The sequence below is a fragment of the Podarcis filfolensis genome (assembly GCF_964270895.1).
Source record: "Podarcis filfolensis genome assembly, chromosome: 2".
Classification (NCBI taxonomy): Eukaryota; Metazoa; Chordata; class Lepidosauria; order Squamata; family Lacertidae; genus Podarcis; species Podarcis filfolensis.
Window position 1 is genome coordinate 12,567,191 of NC_139605.1, and position 23,786 is coordinate 12,590,976.

At 47.7% G+C, this 23,786-nt stretch overlaps 3 protein-coding genes across 3 annotated transcripts in view; 2 read left to right on the top strand and 1 right to left on the bottom strand.

Moving 5' to 3' along the window:
* CFB (complement factor B) overlaps nt 1-8,250 on the top strand; it is a 33,181-nt gene extending 24,931 nt beyond the window's left edge. The window contains exons 14-18 of the mRNA XM_083600875.1: nt 1,157-1,236; nt 1,642-1,760; nt 5,066-5,198; nt 6,633-6,682; nt 7,930-8,250. Of these exons, the coding sequence (XP_083457001.1) occupies nt 1,157-1,236; nt 1,642-1,760; nt 5,066-5,198; nt 6,633-6,682; nt 7,930-8,112 (565 nt within the window). The 3' untranslated portion in view covers nt 8,113-8,250. The remainder of the gene's footprint in view (nt 1-1,156; nt 1,237-1,641; nt 1,761-5,065; nt 5,199-6,632; nt 6,683-7,929) is intronic.
* A 435-nt stretch (nt 8,251-8,685) lies between these two features.
* Nucleotides 8,686-22,643, bottom strand: NELFE (negative elongation factor complex member E). Its single transcript, XM_083602269.1, has 11 exons — nt 22,505-22,643; nt 19,812-19,908; nt 18,350-18,422; nt 18,099-18,244; nt 17,271-17,345; nt 14,379-14,413; nt 12,982-13,202; nt 12,149-12,293; nt 10,106-10,160; nt 9,263-9,365; nt 8,686-8,870 (listed from the first exon to the last, which is right to left on the bottom strand). The coding sequence occupies exons 2-11, from the start codon at nt 19,884-19,886 to the stop codon at nt 8,797-8,799; spliced, it is 1,002 nt and encodes a 333-aa protein (XP_083458395.1). The 5' UTR covers nt 19,887-19,908; nt 22,505-22,643; the 3' UTR covers nt 8,686-8,796.
* Nucleotides 22,644-22,723: 80 nt separating this feature from the next.
* Nucleotides 22,724-23,786, top strand: part of SKIC2 (SKI2 subunit of superkiller complex) — a 48,309-nt gene continuing 47,246 nt past the window's right edge. Inside the window, exon 1 of the mRNA XM_083600438.1 lies at nt 22,724-23,140. Within this exon, the coding sequence (XP_083456564.1) occupies nt 23,122-23,140 (19 nt within the window). The 5' untranslated portion in view covers nt 22,724-23,121. The remainder of the gene's footprint in view (nt 23,141-23,786) is intronic.

Genomic DNA, 23,786 nt, shown 5'->3' on the forward strand with positions numbered 1-23,786 from the left:
ATTGGCACTGGCCACTTGGTTTTCGCCTACCTTGTAGCAATCGTCACAACTTTGTTAGGGTTGCGGTTAGGCATTGTTTGACCTTGTGGGGGGGAGGGGAGGTGTGGCCATCACCTGCCCCTCCATGCCTAAGGGTATTCCGTTAAAGGAATCCGGGGGTGTTGATCTAGTCTGAAGCCCGGCTGGGGGGCTAAGGCCTTGACACGACCCCGACGGGAACACCAGGGGGAGCTGGAGTTGGTTCGCATCGACAGGGCTCTCCCTACCGGTGGCTTACCCTTACTGGACAATGGGCAGGAGTCAGATATAGTCAGGTCCAATCAATGCCTAAGCCAATACCGCTCACTTTCTGTAATTCAATAAAGTTGTGGCCAAAATTTGCCCAATAACATAAACCTAATATCTGTCCTTGTGTGAATTATTTTCAACAAGGGGGTGGCTGCGGGGTCTCGACACACAACTTGGGCCATAATAATTTTCTCGTTGTTAAGCTTCTGCAGCCTTCCTTGCTGTTGGATTATCTCATTATACATGACAAAGCCATTTTTCACCTTCTCACCCCTTGCTTTTTCCTGTAAGACCTATTGCAGTCGTTTAGAGTCGTCAACAGGCTCATCACAGCTATCTGCCAATCACCCATTCCCACCACCCTTCTGAGTAATACCCCTCCCCACCTTCTCACTATATAGAAGGATCTGGCAACTTCTGTTTCAGTGTATCTGAAGAAGTGTGCATGCACACGAAAGCTCATACCAAGAACTAACTTAGTTGGTCTTTAAGGTGCTACTGGAAGGAATTTTTTTTTTTGTTTTCCTTGCTGTTGTTATTTTGTAGTGAGGGAAATGCACTCTGCACCACCTCAGGAACACTTTTGTCTATTTGCACGTTATGGCTGATCCCCGACATTACCTGCCGATGTCCTATCAACTCTCTGAGGTCTGAGCTCTGGTGCAAATTTAATCCTTGGTTGTGAAGTGACAGGCAGGCATTTGGTTTTAGGGAAGAGGCGAGGCGGTAACCAAAGGCAAACAATAGGGGGCTTTTACACTGCAGGAGCAAACTGCAAACAATGCTGAGGAGGAGGAAAGTTCTAGGTCCTTCTCCAGGGCCGGTGCGGGTGCTCTGCTAACTTCTCTCTGGTGATTCCTCTCCACAGGCCAATCTGCCTCCCCTGTACGGCTGGGACCACCCGGGCTCTGAGGAAGCCCCACCCACAGACCACCTGCAGGAATCATGGTAAGAAGCGCAGGCCTGTTTGTGTGAATGGCCAACCTACTGCAGAGGTGCCACAGAGGTAGTACAAGCAGCAGACTTTGTGACATGGCTAGCAAAGAGGGCGTGAGCTGGCTTCTTCTTCTTCTTCTTCTTCTTCTTCTTCTTCTTCTTCTTCTTCTTCTTCTTCTTCTATTCTGTCTCATCCTTGATTTGCCTGGACTTGTGGCAGACTTGCCCCAAAGGCTGGCCACCCTTTAACCTGACCCTTGCCGGGTTCTCTCTTTTTTCCCTCCCCCCCCCCCCAGTTTCTAGCCTTCCCAGTATACCTCATGTTAAGAGGAGCCCCGCTGGATCAAGCCACCGGGCCCATCTTTTCCCCTTTCAACAGCAGGACCCAACCTCTCTGTGCTCTTTTGTTTCCCCCAGAGGAATTGCTCCTGACCATTGGGAACATCCCGTCGTTTTTTGTGACCGACTGTAAACACGAGCACGAACAGGCCAAGGGGCTGTCTCGCAGGACAGTGAAAATCAGGAATAGTGAAAAGGTGAGACGGGAGAACTGCGCCAGGATACGCCTTTTTGACCCGGGGACCACTAGCAATATTCAGGCGTCTTATAAAAAATATGCAAGAGCAAGAACCCAAGTGATGCCTCTCATTTATCCTCAGGAAAGAGGTAGCCAATGTTGTCCTCTCCAGACCTTGTTGGAGTCCCAACTCCCATCGGCTGGCATAATGGTCAGATGGTTGGAGTTGTGGTCCGCCAACATCAGGAAGCTATCAGATTGGCCATGCCTGCTGTAAGACTCTCCACTTCTGCCGTGTGGAATTGTCTCCCTGGAGAGACTCATTGCTGCTTGCCTGTTTTATCTCAACAGGCTTCCTCTGGTTGCAAATTTTAATTGCTGCTGGTTTGCTATGCTTTGTTATTTTAGCCTTGAGTACGGATGTTTTTCTGGGACGCAGGTGGCGCTGTGGGTTAAACCACAGAGCCTAGGACTTGCCGATCAGAAGGTTGGTGGTTCGAATCCCCGTGACAGGGTGAGCTCCCGTTGCTCGGTCCCTGATCCTGCCAACCTAGCAGTTCATGGACCTGCTCCTGCCAACCTAGTCCATGCAATGCAGGAATCCTTGTCCAATGTAGGACTCAAACCCACAACTCTGAGTCTTATGCATAAGAGTCTTATGCTCTAGGGACGCAGGTGGTGCTGTGGGTTAAACCACAGAGCCTAGGACTTGCCGATCAGAAGGTTGGTGGTTCGAATCCCCGCAACGGGGTGAGCTCCCATTGCTCGGTCCCTGCTCCTGCCAACCTAGCAGTTCGAAAGCATGTCAAAGTACAAGTAGATAAATAGGTACCGCTCCGGCAGGAAGGTGAACGGCATTTCTGTGCACTGCTCTGGTTCGCCAGAAGTGGCTTAGTCATGCTGGCCACCTGACCCGAAAGCTGTACGCTGGCTCCCTTGGCCAATAAAGCGAGATGAGCGCCGCAACCCCAGAGTCGTCCGTGACTGGACCTAATGGTCAGGGGTCCCTTTACCTTTACCTTTATGGATGTTTTTGTTGATATTTTTGCTGGGCAAAAAAGCAGCGCTGAGCTAGAGCATTTTAAAGCACAGACCCGTGCCTTGAGACACAAAAAGGATTAATGGACTATGCTGAACTGGATAAGATGACAGGAAGGATTTGAAACCGGAGGGAACAGAGATTCTCAGAAGACTGGAGTAAATATGTGAACTATTTGAAAAGCAACTGTAATCAACAGATTACGCTAGTAGGATTGCAATACGTTTTGTAAGGAGGAATATGTGAAATATTGCAGGGAAAATTTAGGAATAGAAATTATTCGTTAAGGATTAGTAAAAAGTAATAGTGAAATTAATGAAATGCAGATTAAGTGATAAAATTGAAAAATCTGATGTAGTTGATGGAAGTCCAAAATATTGTATAACACAAGAATATATGTTATATGATCTTTGGAAATTATATGCAAAATTTAATTAAAAATATTAAAAAAAAGACACACAAAAAGGAGGCCTGGATGAGCCCTAAGCACCAGTGAGCAGAATTTAATTTTGCCTTCCCTCCAATGTGCTGGTTGCCTTTGGCCTTAAGAAAAAATTATTATGGAGAAACATAATGTAATCGGACTGTTGGTGGGGGGAAAGAAGCATAGTGAGAGCTGGGTGCTAGAGATAATTTGGTGTCCAGAGTCCTTGATGTCTCCTCTAGGTTGCTTCACTTTGTCCCCACTTCCACATGCTTAGAAAGAAGGGCCCAAGTGTTTTCCCCTTGCTCTGCTCCTTTGAGGGAAAACCTGCCCTTTAGAAGAGTTTGGATTTGATATCCTGCTTTATCACTACCCGAAGGAGTCTCAAAGCGGCTAACATTCTCCTTTCCCTTCCTCCCCCACAACAAACACTCTGTGAGGTGAGTGGGGCTGAGAGACTTCAGAGAAGTGTGACTGGCCCAAGGTCACCCAGCAGCTGCATGTGGAGGAGCGGAGACGCGAACCCGGTTCACCAGATTACAAGTCTACCGCTCTTAACCACTACACCACACCGGGAAAACTCAAGTTGCCATTTGCTCTGGTTGAGCGCTAAAGAGCAGTTTCCTCCAATGGAAATCTGCAGGACCAGAGGAAATGTGGGAAAGCCCTTGGAATTTTAGCACCTACAATTCCTAATAGAAAAAGCATCTGGTTTTTTAAAAATAAAAGTTATATTAAACAATTTCAAGGGAGCAGAAAAGACTTTTAATATATGTGACGACAGGTGCACGGATGTTGTAAGCCCAGGGATGGAAAGAAGATAAAGTTCCTACTAGAGAAGAATGGCTAATTAAATTGTTGGACTATGCCAAAATGGCAAAACCGACTGGAAAGCTCAGGAACTAGGAAGACCAAAGCTTTAATAAGGAATGGGAAAAACTTTAAATTTACCTTGAAGACCACTGTAAGCAGTTGAAAACACTAGCAAGACTGCAATAACACTTGTAAATGTAACGAGAACTATGGACATCATGGAGTTATAAAAAACTTGGATTACTGAAAAAAGATGCAGTAGAAATAATAAGTAATAATAAACTTTCACTTATACCCTCCCCTTCCCGGTTCAGAAAACCGGGCTCAGAGTGGCTAACAACAAATTTAAAACACTTAATCGTAAAAGCAGCATAAAATACAGTATAAAAACATGAATAACAATAAAATTCAAACTTCAGAAATCAATTTGGGGAAAATCCATCTAATAAGCATTAGATAATCACCAGGGCTAACTGGTTGAAATCTACTTGGGCCAGCGAGGAGGCCAGGGGAGAATTACCTGTGGGGTATCAGAGTGGGTAATCTTCATAAAAGGGGAGGGGGAGGGAAGAGAAGAGAAATAAAAGATCAGGCTGAATTCAAATTAAAGGCCAGGCAGAATAGCTGTGTCTTACAGGCCCGATGGAAGGAGGTTAAATCCTGAAGGGCCCTAGTCTCATGGGACAGAGCATTCCACCAGGTCGGAGCCATCACTGAAAAGGCCCTGGCCCTGGTGGAGGATAGTTTGACTTCCTTAGGGCCTGGGACCTCTAAACTATGGTTATTCATGGACCTTAAGGTCCACTGCAGGGCATACCAGGGGAGGCAGTCTCGTAAATATGAGGTAGAAAAGGTTTAACAGCAGAATGCATGGAGGGGAAGGTGGGAAGTCCAGAGATTTGGAGGAATCTTATAACTGTGGATGTGTTGTGGTATTATTTTAATTTTAAATTTGTAAAACCAAATAAAAATTATTTTGGCGGGGGGGGGGGGAAATGTGGATAAGCCCTACTAGCAGTAAACCCACCTTTCCTTCTCTCCCGCTCAGAAAATTGGTTGCGAAGCGGACGCCAAGAAAGCCTCCCAGTATGTGAACGTCACGGACGTCTCCCAGGTGGTGACTGAACGCTTCTTATGCACAGGGGGTGCTGATCCTGAAGTGGACCCCAACACTTGCAAAGGTGAGGAACAGCACCTCCTCCTAGGACACCCCAGGAACCGCAGCCAGGGCTGCCTGTGCAGACTTGCTTCGAGTTTCACACTAAGGCTGCGTTCGCAGAACAACGTGAATCGCTTTTAGGGGGACAGTTCAGGACTTGAACGTGCATGCTTCTTTCCCCAGAGAGTAAAGGCCAGTAAGGAGACCCCTCTAGTTGTCTGGGCTCTGCTTCCTCTTGCAGAAGTCTTCTCCTTCTTTGGCGATCACTCGTAGCCGAGTAAGATTGTCTTCCATGAACATGGTTTTAACAGTGAGTCCGTAAGTGACTGTGGAGGCCAATTCTGGATCCACACGTCCTCCCACAGTGGGGACATTGGTTTCCGGGTGGGAGCTGATCACGGTGTGGATTTGCCAAGCATGCCTTCCTCTTAGCACATTTCTCCTTTGTGTTCTGAGTTCGAGTGTCTTCAAAGCCCATGAACACCTTTGGTAAAGGCTGTTCTCCAGTTGGAGTGTTTCCCAGTTGTCAGTGTTTATACTACATTTTTTTAAAGATTTGCCTTGAGTGTGTCTTTGAACCTCTTTTGTCGATCATCAGCGTTACGCTTTCCATTTTTAAGTTCAGAATAGAGTAGTTACTTTGGAAGACGATAATCAGGCATCTGCGCAACATAACCAGTCCAACAAAGTTGATGTTGAAGAATCATTGCTTTGACCCTGGTGATCTTTGCTTCTTCCAGTACACTAGCATTAGTTCGCCTGTCTTCCCAGGTGATGTGTAAAACTTTTCATAGACACTGTTGATGGTCTTGCGGAAGCAGACAGCTGCCCATGTATGTGTTGGGAGAAGCTGCCCCATTGCCCACGTTGAAGTAAAACCACATGTCTAAAGCAGCGTGACATCATTTAACACATTGGTGGCTTCTCCGGAACCCAAAGGGTGCTGAGAGTTGCAAGGAATCCTGTGTTCTCCTCAGAGCGCTAAAATTCTCAGTGGTTTAAGTCATTCCTTTTTCCCAGTCACCCAGGGTGGCTGGGGTAACCCAGTCAGATGAGCAGCATATAAATAATAAATTATTATACTGTGGTAACTTGGGTTAAGAACGTAATTCGTTCTGGAGGTCCGTTCTTAACTTGAAACTGTTCTTAACCTGAAGCACCGCTTCAGCTAATGGGGCCTCCTGCTGCCGCCGCACGATTTCTGTTCTCATCCTGAAGCAAATTTCTTAACCCAAGGTACTATTTCTGGGTTAGCGGAGTCTGTAACCTGAAGCCTCTGTAACCTGAGGTAGCACTGTATTTTATTCCCAGGGGATTCTGGGAGTTGTGGCTCTGGGAGGGGAGTAGAGGGTCTCCTTAACTACAGTCCCCTCATTGTGTAGAACTGGAACTCTGGTACATGTTCAGACTTGAACATCACACACCCTCTGATAATTCCCTTTCCTTTTGCTTCCAGGCGATTCTGGTGGTCCCCTCATCATTCCTAAAAGGCAACGTTACATCCAGGTAAGCATGAACTTCAACTGGCACCGGGCTTCTGTGCTGGACCCCAAACCATGCCATCGCTTCTAAATGACATGCCAGTTCCTGGTGTTCTTTATAGGCAGGGCTTTGTGTTCCCCAATTCTACAGCTGCACCACACAAATGTGGCATGGGGGGGCAGCAGAAAAGTAATCGCAAGGCTTGGTTTTCTTTGATAACACACTCTGAAGGTCAAAGCAAGCTGCACATTCAGCGGTTTCACTTTATCCCATTAGTAGCCTTCCCTTTCTCCCAAAGGAACCCACTGACGGCAAAGCAATACAGCAGTTAAAAGGTCTAAAAACAATTCCAATACAGATACAGAGCAGCAAAGATCTTTGCTTAGAAGGCTTTCAGTATGTGCTGAAAAGACAAGAGACAGCTCCTGTCTAATACCGTACTGGCCCAGATATAAGTCACACTGTTTCCCCCAAATTCTGACTGTGAAAAGTTAAAGTGTGGCTTATATTTGTGGATATTTTGCCCCTCCCATTGCAAGAATCTCATGATGTTTTCAGAAAGGAGGGGGCGGAATCTGCTCATTGCGTCTTCCATTTCTGCCCGACTCTGTGGGAGTCTGAGTGTTATCTGTGTAGAGATAAGATGACGGCATAACGATCTAACACTCACGCAGTCCAGAAGCCTCCTTTAGCTTTAGTTTATTGTTTATTTTAGTTTGCAGTAGCTGTAAAAGAATAAAGAAGTTAAGCTGTCATTCGTGTAATTCAGACTCTGCTGTGCTCTGCTGACTTTGGCGCTGACTTTGGTGCTCACAGCTCAAAGTTGTGAGTCCGTTGCACTTAGGGCTATGCGCCCCCCGCAGAATGTCTCTTCTTGCCCAGCCACTGTTTGGGGGGGGGTGCCCGCCTGGGGGAGAGACAGCGGGTTGCGGTGGCAGGTATTGTGTTTTTTTCTCTCCCCCCCCCCTGAATTTTAAAGATGCGGCTTATATTCAGGCCAATACAGTGGTACCTCAGGTTAAGAACTTAATTCGTTCTGGAGGTCCGTTCTTAACCTGAAACTGTTCTTAACCTGAGGTACCACATTAGCTAATGGGGCCTCTGGCTGCCGCCGCACGATTTCTGTTCTCATCCTGAGGTAAATTTCTTAACCCGAGGTACTTTTTCTGGGTTAGCGGAGTCTGTAACCTGAAGCGTCTGTAACCCGAGGTACCACTGTACGGTATGCCTGGTAGTCTCACTCCAGCCTCTTCTTTTTCCCCCCCCTGCAGGTGGGCGTGATCAGCTGGGGCGTGGTTGACGTTTGTAGAAACAGGAAACTGCCTGTCTGCGAAACTGGCCGTAATCGCCACGAGATGTCCCCTGCCTATGCCAGGGATTTTCACATCAACCTCTTCAAGGTCTTGCCTTGGCTCAAAGAAGAGCTCCGGGACGAAGGACTGGATTTCCTGTAGACTTTTCTCCCCAATTCCCACCCCCCCTTCCACCTCGCACCTGGGGTGGTTTGTGTAAATAGAATGCGTATCTTGAAATCCTGTAAAGTGAATGCAGTTTTAACAATTGTATATTAAATTCCATTGTACGAAGAAAAAGGATAAATAGCTCTCTTCTGTGATACTGGTGTCTTTCGGATAGCTGTGAGTATTTCACCCCAGTTACGAGTTTATATCCGATTAGACTTCGGCAATCTCACAATCCCAAGCTTCTATTTTCCCTCCCCCTTTCTCAAATAAGTTTTTAGATCAAACAAAGAGATGAAATTGAAGACATCAAAACATGTTGTTTTTCAAAAAAAGAGACACCAATGTACCACAGGAACTCTTCCCTCATACCAAACCACCGATAGGGTCTATCCTACTTAAATCTGCCTAATAATCTTTGAGCATCATCTAAGATGTGGCCATCACAATTGTTCTCTTACTACACCTTGCCTTCCTGATTCCGTGGCCAGGTGCATTATAGAACAAGTCTTTCCGCCACGGGCTCAGATGCATTTTGAGGTACAGACTTGGAGAGAAGCGATACGGTGCTTTTTCGAAGACACAGCCAATGTTTATTTGCACATCTTAACAACAACAACAAAAAGCAAACATTTAAGAAACACCCCACCGCTTGAAAGGGGGATTGTCCCACAGGCCTCAGAAGATGTCTTCGTTGTAAACGACCTGGGATCGCTTGTCCCGGTGAGAGCCCTTGGTGCTATTCTTCACAGCTGGGAAAGAGAGAGAGGGGAGGGACATCTAGGATCACAGATCACAACAAGGCAAAGGTGACCAGCTTCTCTCACACTACCCAGCTGAACCTCTGAAGACGATAAAAGAAGCAGATTCTGGGGCAACTGGTGGTGGACTCCCAGGCCCCAAAACCCTTTTAAGCGAGTGGGATATATTATTGGCAGACTGAAAGTTGCTGGTTGCCATTACTAGCACACACTTCTCTGGGAATCTGACCCCACTTACCTCTCCGATTCCTCTCATCAAAACACGGGAGCTTGGGAGATCCCCGAGTTCCATATCCCCCACTACCAACACTCAAACCACTTCCCATCGTCTTGGAACTTGGTTCCTGCCTCCCCATTCCAGACCCCTCTCCTCCGGCACTTACCCAAAGACCCCCACACCGATTTGCCGGTGGCTGCGTCCAGCATGGGCTGCTTGCGGGCAATGCTGACTTTCAGCTGGACATCTTCCACCACCTTTCCGTTGAGCTGTTAAGGAGGCAAGGGGGTGGGGTGCCTTAATCCATTTCTACGGAAATTGATCCATGGCCCAGAGAGCCCTGAAGCACCTTAAAGATCGATAGAACCATTTTTGCCTCCTCCCCTGCCTCCAAGTCTTGCCCGCTCTCTGTCACAACTTCTTCCTGCTCACAAAACCCTGTTGCCTCTTCTGCTCCCGACACCTCCTCGTCCCCCCAGTCCTCTCTCTCTTCTCCCTCTAATCACGTGTCATAGACCCACCACCAATCCCCAGGCTCTGAGCCTATGCTGTCTACCATCACTCCTCTGCATCCAGGGCAGACTCACGAAAACCCATGGACTTAATTCTAATGACTAATGTTGGGTATCACCCCATTCCCTTTTTTTCCTAGGCTCATTTATAATAATAATTATTATCATTAATATTATTATTTATTATTTATACCCCGCCCATTTGGCTGGGCTTCCCCAGCCACTCTAGGCGGCTTCCGACAAAATATTAAAATACCGTAATGCATCAAACATTAAAAGCTTCCCTAAACAGGGCTGCCTTCAGGTGTCTTCTAAAAGTCTGGTAGTTGTTCTCTTTGACATCTGGTGGGAGGGCATTCCACAGGGCAGGCGCCACTACTGAGAAGGCCCTCTGCCTGGTTCCCTGTAACTTGACTTCTCGCAGTGAGGGAACCGACAGAAGGCCCTCGGCGCTGGACATTTCAGGCAACTCAGAGGGGGAAAGCAGTGGCAGTTACCTCAGCAATGGCTTGGTCCGCAGACTCCATCTTCTCATAAGTGACAAAAGCACAGCTGAGGGGGGAGAGAGAAAAGGGTTAACGGCTGCTCTCTGGGGAAAGGCATTGTCTTCTTGGCTGTCTTACCTTACCAGCAGTGTCAGAAACTCAAATATGTAAGCTAGGCGCCAAATGGCTCCTTTAACCAAGGTTGCGGTCACTGAAACGGACTGTCTAGCGGCCATTTTTTGGCAGGACAGCTCTAACGTCTTTATTTTTCAAATGACAGACGTGACTGTGATTCTCAGTTACACCTACGCTTAGTTCAGATGACAATCTTGATCTAGGTTGAGCTTTGAGAACTTAAAGAAGATTCGCTTTATCCAGAGACAGTCCACATATATATTGGCCTATTCCTACCTATTTTTCTTAATGGAGACACGGTGACAGTAGTAGTTTTGGCAGGACAGGGGGTGGGCTGGTGTGGGGGATGCCCCTGAAGGACCAGGTGCGCAGCCTGGGAGTCATTATGGACTCACAGCTGTCCATGGAGGCGCAGGTCCATTCTGTGTCCAGGGCAGCTGCCTACCAGCTCCATCTGGTACGCAGGCTGAGACCCTACCTGCCCGCGGACTGTCTCGCCAGAGTGGTGCATGCTCTAGTTATCTCTCGCATAGACTACTGCAATGCGCTCTACGTGGGGCTACCCACTGCAAACTACAACTAATCCAGAATGCGGCAGCTAGACTGGTGACTGGGAGCGGCCGCCAAGACCATATAACACCGGTCCTGAAAGATCTACACTGGCTCCCAGTATGTTTCTGAGCACAATTCAAAGTGTTGGTGCTGACCTTTAAAGCCCTAAATGGCGTCTCCACCCCCATCATTCAGCCACCGAGGTCCAACTCCGAGGACCTTCTGGCAGTTCCTTCACTGCGAGAAGTGAGGTTACAGGGAACCAGGCAGAGGACCTTCTTGGTAGTGGCACTCACCCTGGGGAACACCCTCCCACCAGATGTCAAAGAGAAAAACAACTACCAGACTTTTAGAAGACATCTGAAGGCAGCCCTGTATAGGGAAGTTTTTAATGTTTTATGGTGTTTTACTATTCTGTTGGGAGCTGCCCAGAGTGGCTGGGGAAACCTGACCAGATCGGCGGGGTATAAATAAATTATTATTATTATTACTGACCATTCATAACGTAAGAATATTCTTCACAACCATGAGCAGGGCAGTGAGGTGGGGCAAGTGAAGACAAGCAACAACAATTACCATATTTTTCACTCTATAAGACGCACTTTTCCCCTCCTAAAAAGTAAGGGGAAATGTGTGTGCGTCTTATGGAGCGAATGCAGGCTGCGCAGCTATCCCAGAAGCCAGAACAACAAGAAGGATGGCTGCTTTCACTGCGCAGCGATCCCTTTTGCTGTTCTGGCTTCAGGGATAGCCACGCAAAGCCTCTTGAGCACAGCCGGAGCGCTTCTCCTGCCCTGAAGAGGCTTGGCACGGCTATCCCAGGAGCCAGAACAGCAAGAGGGATCGCTGTGCAGAGAGGGAGAGAATATTTTTTTTCTTGTTCTCCTCTAAAACTAGGTGCGTCTTATGGAGCGAAAAATACGGTAGGTATAACGCTGATCGCTGCTCCTGCACAGGCTGCACAGAAAAGGCATTTTGGCTCCTGAAATTCATTCTGATCGTGCAGATAAAATATAACTGATACAGGATGTGGCATCAGTGCGAGAAAACAGTCCAGATCCAATGTTCCCCAGGAATGCAACTCCAGATGGTGGAGATGTCAGGTGCCAGCCTACCTGGTATTTCCAGGGATTGAATCTGTGACCTTCTGCATGCAAAGCACTGCTCTGCCCCTACTACTATTAGTAGTAGTAGTAGTAGTAGTAGTAGTAGTATCCTCCCCATCTAACTGGGTTGTTCCAGTCCCCCCGAGTGGCTTTACTGGTAGATGTCCATATGGGAGTGAGGTGTCGTTTGCATGTTTTCCCCCGTGGATCTGGCCCAAGCTTTGCCTCTTGGGCCAACCGTGCCTTCCTTCCCACCACTCACTTGCGGGGATTGTCCATGGAGAGGTCAATGATGTTCCCAAAGGCCGAGAAAGCGGTGCGCAGCATGCTCTGCTTCATGTCCGCCCCGTAGACGTACACCGTGTTCCCTTTGCGCGGAGCACGTCGGTCCGGGAATGAATCCGAACCTGGGTTAGGAAAGGAAGATTGACAGGTCAGAAAACACTCCTGTCGCCCCAAGGCCCTCTTAAACCTAGCTGGATGCCAAAACCCGTTTGAAACCTTGCCTACCCTTCCTGGGGACTCTATGTATCCTAGTTCACAACTGGCTCACGTGATACAGTGGTACCTCAGGTTACAGATGCTTCAGGTTACAGACTCTGCTAACCCATAAATAGTACCTCAGGTTAAGAAATTTACCTCAGGATGAGAACAGAAATCGCACGGCGGCAGCGGGAGGCCCCATTAGCTAAAGTGGTACCTCAGGTTAAGAACAGTTTCAGGTTAAGAACGGACCTCCAGAACGATTTAAGTTCGTAACCAGAGGTACCACTGTATTCAAAACCTGATGCCAGCAACTCCGTGAGATCGTAATATCCAGAGCCACACCCTACATTTAAAGCGCTATGAGAGCACTTTGAACAGGAACGGCTTCCCCCAAAGAATTCTGGGAGCTGTAGTTTCTTAAGGGTCGTTAGAGGGGTCGTTAAGAGGAGAGCGGAGTCTGTAACCTGAAGCATATGTAACCTGAGGTACTATTGTATTTTAAAAATCCAATTTAAATTTTTTTAAAAACCATTTAAAATTTGAAAAATCTGATTTTATTTATTAAAAAATCATTGATTTTTATCCACCCTGCCCCCAAGGAGTCCTTACGGCGGAAGCTGCCCTCTCTGTCTCTGTCTCGGTCCCGATCCCTGTCCCGGTCTCGATCCCGGTCTCTATCACGCTCTCTGCTCCGGTCCCGGCTGCAATCACGGTCATAGTCCCACTCGAAATTGCGGAGGTTCTCCCCCCGGTCTGGCTCTTTGTCCGGATCCCTGCCCACTTCTAGATCCTTCTCTGTATCCCGCAGGCGATCGCTGGAGCTCACAAAGCTGGGGAAGAGCATGGAACGGGAGAGGCGTCATTTATACCCATTTTTATTTCACTTTGAAGGCAGCATCTAAAGAATGTGCGCCGTCAAATCACAATTTCAATAATACAATGTGATTTGTAAACCGCAGGTTACAAATAATAAATAATAATAATAATAATTTATTATTTATACCCCGCCCATCTGGCTGGGTTTCCCCAGCCACTCTGGGCGGCTTTCAGTTATTTTTCTCTTTGACATCTGATGGGAGGGCGTTCCACAGGGAGGGTGCCACTACCGAGAAGGCCCTCTGCCTGGTTCCCTGTAACTTGGCTTCTCACAGTGAGGGAACTGCCAGAAGGCCCTTGGAGCTGGACCTCAGTGTCCGGGCAGAACAATAAAGGTGGAGACGCTCCTTCAGGTATACTGGACTGAGGCCGTTTAGGGCTTTAAAGGTCAGCACCAACACTTTGAACTGTGCTCGGAAACGTACTGGGAGCCAGTGTAGGTCTTTCAAGACCGGTGTTATATGGTCTCGGCAGCCGCTCCCAGTCACCAAATACCAAACATTTCAAAATAGAGATACAGTCATACCTCTTGTTACGTTCAGTTCAGGTTACGTCTTTTCAGGTTGCGTCCCGCGGCGACCCGGAAGTACCGGAAAGGGTTACTTCTGGGTTTCGCTGCTCACGCATGCACAGACACTCAAAATGACATCACGCGCATGTGCAGAAGTGGTGAACCGCGACCTGTGCGTGCACAGATACGGGTTGCGTTCCTTTCAGGTTGCGAACGGGGCTCCGGAATGGATCCCATTCGCAACCAGAGGTACCACTGGAATCATTTTTAAAAATACATTTCGAAACCACTGCCAGCGCCAAAAATTACCTGTCGTTAATAAATAATTCAAAAATGCAGAGCGAACCTGTACAACAAGCAACCTAAAAGCTGAGAAACCATCAGCGTAATCAGTGAAATAATCCTTATTATGTGTCATTTGAAACAAATAGATCTTCAAAGGCTAAGCCGATAAGGCCATTTATCCCTTGAGAAGGGATCAACAGATCAGAGTAGGACTGGGGAGCCTCATAATTATTAAACTGTTTGCTGGAGTGCTCTGGGATTTGGCCTGATCCTACAGGCTAAAACAAATATCGAAAGGTCAAATCATCTAGATTTTATTATGAACAGAACCAACCTTTCATAGAGAGACTTCCTCTGGGGACGCCGTGACTGAAACAAAACATTTTTTTAAAAAAAGACATCAGTGATTGTATTAAAATTAGCAGGTAGTAGCCCTGGGCTGAAACAAGAAACTTCTGGTAGCTAAAAACAAACACCCCTGCTCTCTCTTTTGCCACCTCAGAAATCTTTTGGGATGTAATTCCCCCATCTTTCGTTGGTTCAACGATGTCACGCGGCAGCTACAAGCATGGATGACTGGCTGAACTGTGGCTTAACAGGGGTTGGAGTAGAGCTCATGGAGAGCTCAAAACGGTGTCCTTGCTTCTCCAGCGTCGATCCCTTTGGCTACATCCTGGGAACGTGAGAACAGCCCTGCTGGATCAGACCAAATACCCCATCTAACCCAACCATCTGCTCTCGCAGTCATAGCTGTCAACTTTCAGATTTGAAAATAAGGGATCAGCAGCCTCACCTGTCCCGGGGACAGTCTACGGGATATCTAACAATCCGGGATAGCAGCGGGAAGTGGCGCTGGAATAAGGGAATTTCCTGCATAAAAGGGAAGGTTGACAGCTATGCTCCCAGTTGGCTAAACAATTGTCTAAGGCAGCTGTTCCCAATTCCCTAAGTATTGTGCAGCCCTTGTTTTTCAAAAGCCAAGCCATGGACCTCCTCCTTTTGAAAATGTCGACGTCTCTGTGGTAGTTACTGTTCTGCGGGAACACTGGCCTAAGGGAAACCTGCAATCAGGATCTGAGCATGAGAGCACCTTCCTCTCCTGATATTTCCAGCAACTGGCAATCATACTGCCTCTGACGGTGTGGAAAGTAAAACCTGGAGGCAGGAAGCTTGATTTGAGCTCTCCTGGATACTTGTGGGTCTTCCAGTTGCAGCTCTGAGCATACTGGGACCACATGGCCCCTTCCCACTATGAACAGCGGCCGGCATCCATCACAGAACCCTGCCGGCCTGTCTGAAGGTGTGCCGGGGCCCACAGCACCAGCAATTGCCATGGACCCATCCTTGCATGTTGGGGGAAAGGCTACAGCTTCGTGGGAGAGCATGTTTTGCATGCAGACAGCCCCACGTCTGATCCTCCAGACTCCTTGCCTGAAACCCTGGTGGGCTGCTGCCAACCAGCGTGGACAGTAATAATAATAACAATAACAACAAAACAACAACAACAACAATAATTTATTTATACCCCGCCCATCTGGCTGGGCTTCCCCAGCCACTCTGGGCGGCTTCCAAAAAAACATTAAAATACAGTGGTGCCTCGCAAGACGAAATTAATTCGTTCCGCAAGTTTTTTCTTCTTGCGAGTTTTTCGTCTTGCGAAGCACGGTTTCCCATAGGAATGCATTGAAAATCAATTAATGCGTTCCTATGGAGACCGCTTGCCAGGCTGGCGGTGCAGAGAAGGGCTTTTCTCCCCACCGCAAGCCTTCAGGACAGGTACGGGAACAGAGGGGAAGGCGCACAGCGCTTCTCCTCTGTTCCCGGGGCTTGCGGTGGGAGGAGGGTTTTTCCTCCCCACCGCCAACATTCAGAACAGCATTCTGAATGTTGGCGGTGGGAAGGAAAACCCTCCTCCCACCGCAAGTCTTCAGGACAGCCATCCGAAGGCTGGCGCGGGGAGAAGGTCTCTCCGCCCCACCGCCAGCCTTCAGAGCAGCCTTCCGAAGGCTGCCGGCGGGAGGAGGTCTCTCCGCCCCACCGCCAGCCTTCGGTGGAGGTCCGAGGACAGTGGGGAAGACGCGCTGCGCTTCCCCGCTGTCCTGGAGATTTCCCTATGGGCTTTCGTCTTGCGAAGGAAGCCCATAGGGAAATTCGTTTTGCGAAGCGCCTCCAAAACGGAAAACCCTTTCGTCTAGCGGGTTTTTCGTCTTGCGAGGCGTTCGTCTTGCGGGGCACCACTGTACTGAAGTACATCAAACATTAAAAGCTTCCCTAAACAGGCCTGCCTTCAGATGTCTTCTAAAAGTCTGGTAGTTATTGTTCTCTTTGACATCTGGTGGGAGGGCGTTCCACAGGGAGGGCGCCACTACCGAGAAGGCCCTCTGCCTGGTTCCCTGTAACTTGGCTTCTCGCAGTGAGGGAACCGCCAGAAGGCCCTCAGCGCTGGACCTCAGTGTCCGGGCAGAACAATAGGGGTGGAGACGCTCCTTCAGATATACTGGACCAAGGCCGTTTAGGGCTTTAAAGGTCAGCACCAACACTTTGAATTGTGCTCGGAAATGTACTGGGAGCCAATGTAGATCTTTCAAGACTGGTGTTATATGGTCTCAGTGGCCACTCCCAGTCACCAGTCCACTTGCCGCATTCTGGATTAGTTGTAGTTTCTGGGTCACCTTCAAAGGTAGCCCCACGTAGAGCGCATTGCAGTAGTCCAAGCGGGAGATAACCAGAGCATGCACCACTCTGGCAAGACAGTCTGCGGGCAGACAGGGTCTCTGCCTGCGTACCAGGTGGAGCTGGTAAACAGGTGCCCTGGACACAGATTTGACCTGCACCTCCATGGACAGCCAGGAGTCCAAAATGACTCTCAGGCTGCGCACCTGGTCCTTCAGGGGCACAATTACCCCATTCAGGACCAGGGAATCCTCCACACCTGCCCACCTCCTGTCCCCCAAAAACAGTACTTCTGTCTTGTCAGGATTCAACCTCAATCTGTTACTAGATGGTTACTAGATCTGTTACTAGATACTGAGCTAGATGGGCCAACGGATCTGCGTCAGTAAAAGGCAGCTGAACAGGGGAGCTCCATAAAGGATGCAGAAACAATTTATGCTGCCCTGGGGCGCCCCTGTGAACCAGCGAAGGCGGAGGAGCAAGCAGGATTGCTTAGGTCTATGCCAACCCACCCCGTTTCCCTCCCTTAGCTGGGAACTCAAATGCCAGGTACCTCTTGAGAATCGTCGTCTGCAGAGATGCTGCGCTGAAAAGGTTGGAAAGTTGTGACTGGTCCTTTCTCGGGATCCTAAAGGCAAGCAAGATGTTAAGGCCCTGCTGAAGACAACCCTGCTCCCCTTTCCCACAGTCTCTGTTAGGGCTGGGGGAATATATCGATATATCGTCCAAAACTGGTTTGAAGTCCGTATTGTGATATCGGTTCATAATTTTTGACCTTCTTTTAAAAAACAACAACACTTTATTTAAGGTTGATAAGGACAAGATGAAATTATACAATTGAATATAAATATAGATGGGAAACGGCTACGTATAGTGAATATTTATCTACTTTAAAATTTTTTCACCTATAGTCGTTTTCTTTTACTTCTTTATTTTTTCTTTGTTCTCTCCCCCCCCCCTTTTTTCTGATATCTTATCTTTCATTTCACTCATTAGCATTTTATAGAGGTATAAATAACTGTAAATATGAAAAGAGACAAAGTATTCTCTAATTTTTTTCCTTGGTTATGTGTATTTTTTTTTCCTTTTGTATTTTCTTTTGTTGTAAATATGTATGTTTTCTAATTTGTATTTAATAAAAATTATAAAAAAAAAATTAATCATAATTTTTGACCTGGCAAAATATAACACAAACCATGATGTGTGTGTGCGTGCGTGCGCGCGTGTGATACAGGAAAAACCGTGAAGCCATCCAATGCCTTTGTCTTATTTCAGACATCGTGATACGTTGGCATACTGCGATGTTTAGCTGGTGATATATCACAACGTTGACAACCAGACATCCCCCAGCCCTAGTCTCCACCCACTTAGCTCCCCTTACTTTCAGTTTCCCTTCCAGCGTGCGAGAGCGCTTGAACCCCGAGTTCTTGTTCTCGGCTTTGATAGCGCTGATGGCCCCTGTTTTCACGAGCATCTTGGCTTGCTCCGTCGCTGTGGCCGTGTCCACGACCGGCTGGTCAGAGATGGCTGCAAAGCGGGTAGAAGAAATGCAAGAGAATGTCCCAAGTGTTGGTGGACTCAGGTGCACCCGACTCCACTCCACCCACCTCCCTTGGTGGAAGTCCGACTTACAGCGTTTAATTCCTCCCTGGCTGGCTTGGCTGGTTGAACTCTGCTGCTTCTTCAAGGCCATGAGGGCCTTTTTCTGGGGAGGAACAACAACCATATTTAACGTGGCATCTCCAAACCTAGTTCCTGCCATTCCCTTCCCTTTAATCCCGTCTGCTTCTGTCGTCATCTACCAACAGGTGACCCTGCTGGGCTAAAACTCCCCATCATCCTAGAGGCATGTCTCATGAGACCAGGGCCCAGTGGGATCTGATTTCTTTCCGCGGGGCCTGTAAGACAGAGTTGTTCCGCCTGGCCTTTGGCTTAGAATCAATTTGATTCCCTCCCTCCCTCTCTTTCTTTTTTCCTTTCTCCTCCTGTGATGAGGCTGCATTTTAATTTTGTATTTTAATCTTGTTTTTAAAGTTGTATTTCAATCAACTTGTTTTTATTATTGGTTGTTAGCTGCCCTGAGCCCGGTCTGGGCTGGGGAGGGCGGGGTATAAACAATTTTTTTATTATTATTATTATTATTATTATTATTATTATTATTATTATTACTGCTACTATTAGGTTATCCACTGGGAGAACAGAATGCTGGACTATATGGGCCCCATAACACACAAGAGGGAACAAGCTTGTTTTCTCCTGCTCTGAAGGGCAGGACTTGAACCAATGGCTTTAAGCTACAAGAAAGGAGGTTCTGACTACGTATCAGGAAGAACTTTCTGGCAGCAAGTGAAACGATCTCCCTTGGGAGCTTGTGGGCTCTCCTTCCTCTGAGGTTTTTAAGCAGAGTTTGGATGGCCATCTGTCATGTATGTGATTGTTTAGATTCATGCATAGATGACCCTGTTGGAATTCCTGCTCCACGACTGCAGTCATAGGATTGTTGTCTTTCACATGACGATATGTGTTTTGACTCCAAAGAGTGGGAAGTGACGGAGACAGGATGTTTGTGTTACTGTGGTCCGTGAAGTGGGACTATTGTCCTTTGTTCTTTTTCTTTTTACTGTCTGATGCTAAAGAGAGAGGGAGCCATGTTGCGGCATTCCGTATGTGTTTATATGAAAATAAAGTAGATTAGCCAAAATGCTGAGTTGCTGAGGTCTGTTACGCAACTGCGCAAACTCTGTGGATCCCTAAGTGTGCCGGTGTCGGTTGGCATCGGTCGCTGTGATGTTCGGGCAGAAGAAAGCTTTCGAAGCTCCCAAACGAAAGACCAGGAGGGAAGGAACATGCCAGTTGGGCATGTGTCTCTGCCAGGGTCCTACTCGAGTGTAGGCTGAACTCCTGACAGACCCTTGGGGTCCCTTCCGACTCTACGACTCTATTATATGATCCAGAAAGCTTCTTTCCATTCTTGTGTCTGATCGTTGGCCACGCTGGCTGGACCAACGGCTTTGAACAGCCAACAACAACTTGATTCGGCCTGGCCTGCCTAGGGTGGAATCTACCCCTCGGCATCGACAAAAAGGAGTCTGACCTTTTTCTTGAGTTTGGCAAACTTCTTCTGCAGAGCCTCCTCTTCATCTGTCAGTCCCGGGGGTAAGACAATCATGGCTGATAAGCAAAGTCACTGTCTGGAAAGGGAAGACAACAAATAGGCCATCAGAGGCAGCTTGTGGGTTGGTCAACCTGGGTCCATAGTGCAACATGGCGTCTTCCTCCAACACCTTTAATGGCTGTGGAGAAAAGGCGAATGCAGATAGGGTCTCCATATAAGCAAGAACAAATAACGCCACCTAAGAAGGTTCTGCTGGATCAGGCTGATAGACAGCCCATCTAGCCCAGAATTCTGATAAGCCCATGTAAAAACAGGATGTTGGACTAGATGGGCTGTCAGCTGATCCAGCAGGTTCACAATATTTAAAAAAAAATATTTAAAACTGATAGCAGCCTAGAGAATAGGGCAGGTCCAAAAAGAAGATGCACTTCAAGTGTCAAAAGCATGTGTGTCGTCAGCAAAAACTGCATAAAGAAGGTGCCAGTTTCACCTCTGGTGGGGAGGGAATCCAGGCGCTATATTCCACTGGAAGACAAATTTAAGTGCAGAAGTTGGGTCATGCCAACTACAGTGGTACCTCGGGTTACAGATGCTTCAGGTTACAGACACTTCAAGCTACAGACACTTCAGGTTACAGACTCCGCTAAGCCAGAAAAAGTACCTCCGGTTAAGAACTTCGCTTCAGGATGAGAACAGAAATCACACCATGGCGGCAGTCAGAGGCCCCATTAGCTAAAGTGGAGCTTCAGGTTAAGAACAGTTTCAGGTTAAGAACGGACCTCCAGAACGAATTACAGTGGTACCTCGGGTACCTGAAACTGTTCTTAACCTGAAGCTCCACTTTAGCTAATGGGGCCTCCCGCTGCTGCCGTGCCGCTGGAGCACGATTTCTGTTCTCATCCTGAAGCAAAGTCCTTAACCCGGGGTACTATTTCTAGGTTAGCGGAGTCTGTAACCTGAAGCGTATGTAACCTGAAATACCACTGTAAGTTCTTCAGGTTATAGATCTTAGCTAGCTTCACTGGTGTAAGGTACCACCTATAGATCATCTTCCAGAGGTTCTCCCTTAGTACCATACACGCTGTAAATTTCATATTTACATTCCACAATTCCTGAAGACTAAGAAATGCTGGAAATGTGGAGAGGGGGATGGTGAATTATACCATATGTGGTGGACATGCAGTAAAGTAAAAGGCTTTTGGGAACTGATTTACAACGAACTTAAAAAAAAATTTAAGTATACTTTTCCCAAAAAGCCTGAAGCTTTCTTACTAGGAATAGTTGATAAAGAAATCAAAAAAGAGGATAAAAATTTGTTTCTATATGCCACAACGGCCGCTAGAACCATGTTAGCCCAAAACTGGAAAACGGAATTAATACCTACCATAAATGACTGGCAGATTAAGATGATAAATTATGCTGAACTAGCTAGATTAACAGGAAGACTAAGAGACCAAGACGATCAGAAGTTTCATGAAAATTGGAATAAATATCTGGTATATATAAGAGATAAGTATAGAACTGCGATGACTCTGGCAGGATTAGAACAACTCTAACAGTGTTTGACAAACGTGCAAAAGAGATAAAACACGTAACTTTTGAAACTATCTGATACTTACCAACGAAGTGAAGGGAAGTCCAAGGCTCGGCGGAGCTCAAAATAAGTGTGTATTATGTATATGATTTTGGTAACAGCTATGTTATATGCAACTTATGTAATTTAGGTTGTATATATGTATAATTAACGAAAACAAATAAAAATTTATTTGCAAAAAAAAAAATTATTTGCAAAAAAAAAAGAAATACCACTGTAAGTTCTTAACCCGAGGTACCACTGTACAAGCACATTTGCAGCTCGGCTTTGCACGAATATCCCACCTTTGGCCGAGTCATAGCTACGGGAGGTGGCTAGCCAGGGTTTGCTTGCCCCAGGGTGAAGCTTCCAGAGGGGTGCCATTGAGGCTCCCAGCCTGTGTGTTTGTGTGTGCGCGCGCATATGCACATGTTGTTGTTTTTTTTGCCAAACTAAGTCTTTGACCCAGGTGCCCCTGCCTTTGGTTTCCAGTGGCAATAGACAATGAGTAAGCCTTAGTCTTGTAACGAAGGGAGGTTGCAGCCTCTGCCTGCCCCTACGTGCAAAAGGGTATCCCAATAAAGGGACCCAGGAAGAGTTGAAATAGGAACCCCGGGGGGGGGGTCACCCCTTTGGCTTGGAGCCAATTTGATTCCCTCCCTCTTTCTTTTTTCCTTTCTCCTCCTGTGATGAGGCTGCATTTTAATATTTTAATTTTGTATTTTAATCTTGTTTTTAAGTTGTGTTCATTCAACTTGTTTTTATTATTGCCTGTTAGCCGCCCTGAGCCCGGCCTTGGCTGGGGAGGGCGGGGTATAAATAAAAATTATTATTATTGTTATTATTTGTTGTCAGCCATAGCACTCTCACCCACCCCACCCCCAGGTTAGGTTGACCCTAGAAGGCACTCCCAGCAGAAGGGCTGGAGTTGAAAATGGTATACCCTATAATACCTAAGCATCTGTAACCAATAAAAGTTGTGGCCTATTCGACCCTTTCTTCCCTTACACTCGTTTTCCGGCCTGCTTATTTACTGGGGAGACCTTGGAATGCAACGCGCTTTGCACCAATCATATCCCTCCTTCGGCCTCCCACTCACCAGCTGCTCCCGCGTCCTCTCCCTGTCGCGCGAGCCTTCTCTCCCGGCACGCTCTAGACACGCCTCCGGGACAAGCCACGCAGCGGGAGGAAGTCTCTACGTATATTTGCATAAGCCACCCGGCAACGCGAAGCCCATTGGCTGATTGGCGCCCACGATGAAAGGAGAGCACCCGCCCGCGTTTAGGGAGCGATTTACATATCGGCCGCTCATTGGCGGGAACGTTCGAAACGCGAACAGTTTGAGCATGCGTGCGACGCAAGCGACTAGACGTTTGCAATTTGCATGCCGCGCCGCCATTGGGCAACAGTGAGCGGGCACCGCCTGGGTAGGAAATGGAACCAAGCGGACCCCGGCTGCTCTTCCAACGGCTGCTTCCGCCTTCTTCCAAGCGGGCGCTCCGCCTCTGACGGGCATTCGACCAATCCCGTGTCCGCGTCGTCGCTCGCTTCCGCTTTTCAGCGGCTTCCGCCCGGCCGAGTAGCAACGCCTCCTCCCTGCCTTCGGAGTTGCTTTCAGCCGTGTGGCCGAAGCTTCCGCCCTCACCAGGTTGGTCTTGAAGGAGCACTTCCGGGTTAGGGTTTGGCCACGCCCCTGGGCGAGCTGTGGAAGTGGCGATGGAGATGGAGAGGATAGGTGAGAGAACTTTGGCAGCGCCTCCCCTTTGGAACTCCCTGCCACTTGAGATCAAGCAGGCGCCTTCGACGGGGTCTTTTCGGAGGCTGCTGAAAGTCCTGTTTAGATCAAGCCTTGCCCAGATGCTTAAAAAGCTGGAGCAATTTTAGCCTCTTTTTTAAAAAAAAGTATTTCAGCTTTCGTATGTTTTAAAGGAGGGTTGTGAATTTCCCCTCAATATTACTGTTTTATCATTTGTAAACCTGAAGAGGGTTGTTGTTTTTTAACAGTCAAGTGGTGTGTAATTTTTATGAAATGAATTGTTGGCATCCATCTGTCTCGAGACAATGGCGTGTATTCAAACCTCTGGAGAATCACAGCGCCCGGGAACTCATAACTGCTGCCTCCAGCGTTGTTTTTTGCTTCAATTGCAGCACCAAAGTGACCTCCCTGGGGCGCCAGCCTGGGCAGTGTGAATGGAGGTCCTGGGCTGCCCAGACGACAAGGCTCCCTCCTCCCTGCCCCCCCCCCCCGGCCGCACTGATGTGGTCTAAACGAAAGCAGAGCAGAAAAATAAGTAATAAAAATTGCTTTGTGCTGTACACAGATTTAAAACAAAGACGGTTCTTTCCATGCAGGCTTACAACAACAAAAAGACACAGCACAG

Bases quoted from the DNA above. Each gene is read 5' to 3' on its own strand.
- NELFE (XM_083602269.1), bottom strand. From the start codon at position 19,886: ATGATTGTCTTACCCCCGGGACTGACAGATGAAGAGGAGGCTCTGCAG. The intron at 18,423-19,811 runs GTCAGACTCCTT...GTTCCTCCCCAG, and splicing joins TTGCCAAACTCAAGAAAAAG to AAAAAGGCCCTCATGGCCTT. The intron at 12,294-12,981 runs GTAAGGACTCCT...TTCCTAACCCAG, and splicing joins CAGAGAGGGCAGCTTCCGCC to GTTCGGATTCATTCCCGGAC.